Below are 5,202 nucleotides of genomic sequence, written 5' to 3'. Positions count from 1 at the left end.
TCTTATAAGGAAGCTAAGGCTGAGATCAATGTTAGGCTTTAACATGAAAGACTCGTCTGCATAGCCTTAAAGATAAAGGAGTGGGTGGCCCTGTTCCCTTGTTTTCTAACAAAGTAGAAAAGAGAAGATGAAAAATACTGAACAGTATTACTTGACATCAATTGAAATGAACTAGATATGTCACTTTCCGCGGTTCTACATTACCACACAGGCAATAATATCTTATTTGGAGAAAAAAAAGTACGTTCCCTCTCACAATTTGCCACATATTCAACTTCACCATTAACACCCGTTTTAACACTCATATATTCCAGCACCATCAATAATTATTGCTCTGTACTTCAAAGTTATTCTTTATGAGCATAGCGACAAACACATCAAATCAGAAAATATCACCAGAATTCACATTTTTCCTTTTTTTTAAGTAAATTTTATTAAATAAAAATTAAAAAAAAAAACTTGACAAACTCAGTTTAAATGCATTTGGTTTCTTTTTTTTATAACAAAAAAAGAAAAGTAATTGTTGCTAAAAAAAATGTAAAGTTTATATATCTAAATAATATTTATTCTCAATACACTTACGGTCTATTTAATATTAAATTTTAAAGATTAAAATTATTTTTTAATAAAAATATTATTTAAAATATAATTAAAAAAATAATTTAAAAAAATTATTTTATTATTTTAATATTTTTATAATTAAATCTGATTAAATTTAATTATTAATTATTTTTTATTATTTTTTAATTAATATATTTTAAAAAATAATTTTCTCAACAGTAATTTCAACGTTAATATCAAACAGCAATTGATTAATTAAAAAAATTAAATGTGAAATTATCAAATTTTGAAAATTTCAAACACCCATTTGATTCCTTATATGATGCTGTTCTACCCTCAAGTTATAATGTTTTAGGATAAAAAAATACTAGACTGGAGTTTCATTTCATTAAAGTGCATCACAGTTTGTATTGTATTTTTTTTAAGTAAAAATTTTATTAATTAATGTTAATCTAAACCCAACCAATAGGTTTTTTTTTTAGAAGACAATCAATAGACTTTTCTCATACACTCATCTAAGCAATTACATGGTCGGATTAATTTTATACACTTTCTTAATTGATCCATATTTTTTAATAAGTTAAAAGGATGCATTTAGGAATTTTCTCTTGGATGATAACTAGGAAGATTAATTCAAAATAAAAAAAGGAAAAATATTAACTCTTTTACATTAAAGATGGCCATTACGTGGCCATGATCATCAGATCAGTACATTTATTATAATTATATTCCAGTAGCACTGATCAAACGACTATCACAAGATGGATAAACCTCATTAGGTTGCTTAATAAGCAGCGATGGAGGCTTTACTGGTACCGACTGCGCCGATGAACTCCACAGCAACATTAACAGCATTGACAGAGCCCAAATAACTATAGCTTTTGTATGCAGTTGATCCACCTGCGGTGTTGGAGATACCCCTGAAGACGATAATGTTTTCCACACCATTTGACAAAGCCACCTGCAAAATCAACAGTAGCACCACAAAGTGGTTGTTATGTATATAAATAATTTTTTAGCATCGAAATTACACTTAAGATAAACTAATACTTACCAATGTAACAGCAGCAGTCTCTTCATCCACGGTTGAGGCCTTGAGGTGCGTGTAAATGAATTCTCTAATAGCTGCATTTTGAACGTATATATCAGCAGTGGAGGAGCTCAAACCTTTGGCAATAACTGGTGCTCTGGGTAGGCATTTCTTCGTGCTAATACATTGCTGCAGCTCAACGTTCTGCATGATATGGGAAATATTGAATCAATATTAATGTCAGCCATTTTTGTTTGGTGCCCCGTTCTACTTTATTTCTTTTTTTTTTTAATTATTAATCAGTTGTTTTAAAGAAATTGATAGATCTCGAGTTTGAGTAATAGAAGGTCAAAATTAATTGTAATAAACAAAATAAAAGCAATTAAAAGGGGGAAAAAAACATATGGAGAAACACCTCAAGTTGAGAGGCTGTATCGAACCAAGCTGAGTTGAGGGGAAGCCAGAAGATGGTGGTCTTATTTTTTCCTGTGGCGTACAGTGTGGTTGGTTGGAAGCTTATGCTCCCCAACGAATTGTCTCCTTCTGGGTAATTGTAGTCTGAGAATACTAGCTGTCCACCCTTTGCCCCGTCTTTCTGTATATGACAATAGCAGAATTCATTTCTGTTAAAGAAAAAGAGGAAAATATACATAAAAACATATGTAGCAATTAGTAAGTATTAATCTTTATAAAGCTTGTACCAGCCATTTCCATATTCCAGTGAACGCGACTTTTTTAGGCACAACAACATCACCGATGGACAGTGAATCATTAACGGCTCCAGCGCTGCCAACGTGAACAATTCCTTTGATATCAAATGAAGCAAGTAGGATTTGCACTGTTTGTGCTGCATTTACCTTATCAATTGTATACAAACAAAAGAACAATGTCAAGATCAGAATAAAGGAAAGCAAGAATGAAAGAAGAACAGAGAGAAGGAAATATTCTTACTGATGATTCCCCTGTCTTTACATATATCACACCATTTCCCTTGATCGTGCCAATTTTGAATTTTCTACCTAATTATAATAGGAAGAATTCATTTGGTATACAGAATGGTCATTAATTCTTTGATTAAGTTTATGTGAGAGAGAAAGAGAGAGAGAGAGGTTTTGTTACCAGCAAGTTCAACTGAAGAAATTTGGTCTTCGGCTTGAGTAAAGGCATTAGAATCTAGGAGCGCCTGCTCGTTGTTGTCAGAAACCAAAACAAGACCAATGTAAGGGCCGTTACTGTTGATTCTCTGGATAATCCCATGCATAGGGTGATTCGAACCGAGTTGCATGGACTGCTGTGCAATTGCAAGCAGTCCAACAACCACTACCGCTAGTTCAAATCCCCATATCTTACGTGATGGCCCAGCCATTATCATCGATTACCCTGGAGGGGTCAGCAGAAGAAACTTTTAGGTATGTGGGAGACAAGTTTAGAGAGCAATGCAATGGCTTCGTGGGAAGGGAATGTTAGTCGCATGCCTTTATATAGACAAAATCAGCTTGCATTAACCACATATTCTCACCGCGGATCTTTAATTTTCATTTTAATTAAAATTATTGTAAGTTATATATATATATATATATATAATTTTTTATTGATGAGGTATTTATACACTTTTATTTAAGAAAAAAATTTGCTGCACTGATTAAGATTTAATATCTCAAAAATTATATTTGAAAATATGTCCTACTTACAAACAACAAAATGTTTGATTTAAGATATAAACTGTACACTAAATTTTTTCGATCCTATAATATTGTCTAATAAAACCTTTTATATATAAAAACTAGATACAATATGTATAGTAAAATTTACCAATAAATTAGGTATGTTCTATATATATTTATATTAAGATTGGTAATTAATGAAGAGTAAGTAAATTTTTCTCCGTATTAATTGTGTATATAAATTGAATATAAACCTTGCAGTAATTAAGGATTTTCCTTTTTATCTTTTTTTGAATTTAATGTGTTTGTGATTGATAAGTAGACAGTGAAGGATTCAAAATCATTTTTCTTCCTTTCTTCTTTCTTAAAAAATATTAATAAGTTTTCAAATGGACATAGTTGACATATTATGATAAGTTTAAAAGGGTAGACATTGATATTTTTATTAAGATTAATTAGAAACGTAAAGTAATTTTCTTCCTTATAAATCCTTTAGGCTAAGATATATATAGGTGGTTTATTTGTTGTTGGACAGTAAAGGTCGACTTGATAATGTGCAAAAATTTATTAATAAACTTTAGACTAACAATATTATCGTGGTCTTCAAAATTATGATCATATTTTGAATAAAAAAATCTAGATTATAAAAATTAATATGTGATATGCAAAGCAAAATACCGCAGTTTTTTAAAATTGTTAGATGAAATACGTAATTATAAAAAAAAATATGTTAGATCTAATTTTATTTTAAAAGTTAATTCAAAGGGAGTGAGTTTGTCAAAATTTTACATAAAGCTTAAACACTTCATTTCTAATCATTGTAGGTGTAATTTAAAATTAAAACAGAATAAATTCTGATACTATATAGAAAAAATAAATTTGATATAATTTTATTTAAAAAATTAATTCAATGAGAATATATTTATTTAAATTTTATATATAATTTAAATATCTCATTTAAATTAATGTAAGACAATAATAATTAATAAAAAAAATCTAATTTTAGAGCCATATAAATATTTTTCAAAAACATTTGTAAAATGCATGAGTAATTGCAAGTGCAATTTATATTGCACATGTTTTTGTTCCCGATAAATAATTTGGTTTTTTTTTTTTAATTTCTTTTGGTTCTCTAATTCTATTTTATCCTCGTAATTTTGTTAATGTTTTGACCAAAAAAAATCAATTGGTGCGCATTTGTCTTTTGCTAATAATGTTTGTCGTCGTGTAGCTTGCGAATACGGTCTACTCCAATGATGATTATCAAACTGGCATCAATCCCTCTTTCTCAAAATAAAGTAAGGAAAAAAAAAAAAAAAACCTTTATTGTTTTTTTCTTCAGGGATAAAAAACAGGGAAGATTTTTTTTTTTTTATAATTTGTAATTTAACATATGAGATATGTAAAAAGGTATGATTAATTTTTCAAATTTTTTTACTGAGATAATTAGCACCAACATTCCTTACTAACCACAATTTTTTTATTATGTGTTTATAAGTAAATATCATTTTTTAATACATAGTATCGTCTTAAAAATATAAGTGTAAAATATAATTATATGTTAATAAATATATTTATTTATTTTTAAAATTTATAAACTATTTTAATTAATTTATCACTTAAAGTAAACACTTTATGAGAGTGTCATAAATCTAAATTCTTACTATTTGTAATACTAACGCTCATTTATTTTTTAAAAAATCTAAATAATAAGTGTGTCTTCAGATAAACACATAGATAAATATATAATTTTTTTTAAAATAAAATTTTTAATCTCAAAATAACAAATTTAGTGTAGTGAAACTTGATATGGCTAGATAGAGAACTGAATTAGGCAGTAAATTATCAATATTAATAAAATTTATAAACTAACAATAATTTATTTTAACATTAGAGAAAATTATATATATATATATATTAAAATTTTTATTGATAATTAAATATTTA

At 27.7% G+C, this 5,202-nt stretch overlaps 1 protein-coding gene across 1 annotated transcript; it reads right to left on the bottom strand.

Moving 5' to 3' along the window:
- Positions 1 to 1,200: 1,200 nt before the first annotated feature.
- LOC110652850 (bark storage protein A) lies at positions 1,201 to 3,036 on the bottom strand. The gene is made up of 6 exons (XM_021808464.2): positions 2,711 to 3,036; positions 2,543 to 2,610; positions 2,293 to 2,448; positions 2,007 to 2,186; positions 1,616 to 1,795; positions 1,201 to 1,522 (listed from the first exon to the last, which is right to left on the bottom strand). The coding sequence occupies exons 1-6, from the start codon at positions 2,961 to 2,963 to the stop codon at positions 1,346 to 1,348; spliced, it is 1,014 nt and encodes a 337-aa protein (XP_021664156.2). The 5' UTR covers positions 2,964 to 3,036; the 3' UTR covers positions 1,201 to 1,345.
- Between the last annotated feature and the right edge of the window lie 2,166 nt (positions 3,037 to 5,202).

Source organism: Hevea brasiliensis, chromosome 3 (genome assembly GCF_030052815.1).
Source record: "Hevea brasiliensis isolate MT/VB/25A 57/8 chromosome 3, ASM3005281v1, whole genome shotgun sequence".
NCBI classification, from domain to species: Eukaryota; Viridiplantae; Streptophyta; class Magnoliopsida; order Malpighiales; family Euphorbiaceae; genus Hevea; species Hevea brasiliensis.
This window is presented reverse-complemented; position numbering and strand designations above follow the sequence as displayed.

Coding starts and splice junctions, on each gene's coding strand:
- LOC110652850 (XM_021808464.2), bottom strand. CDS start 2,963: ATGATAATGGCTGGGCCATCACGTAAGATATGGGGATTTGAACTAGCG. Junction 2,449..2,542: donor TAAAGACAGGGGAATCATCA/GTAAGAATATTT, acceptor ACAATTGATAAG/GTAAATGCAGCACAAACAGT. Junction 2,187..2,292: donor CTGGAATATGGAAATGGCTG/GTACAAGCTTTA, acceptor TGTCATATACAG/AAAGACGGGGCAAAGGGTGG.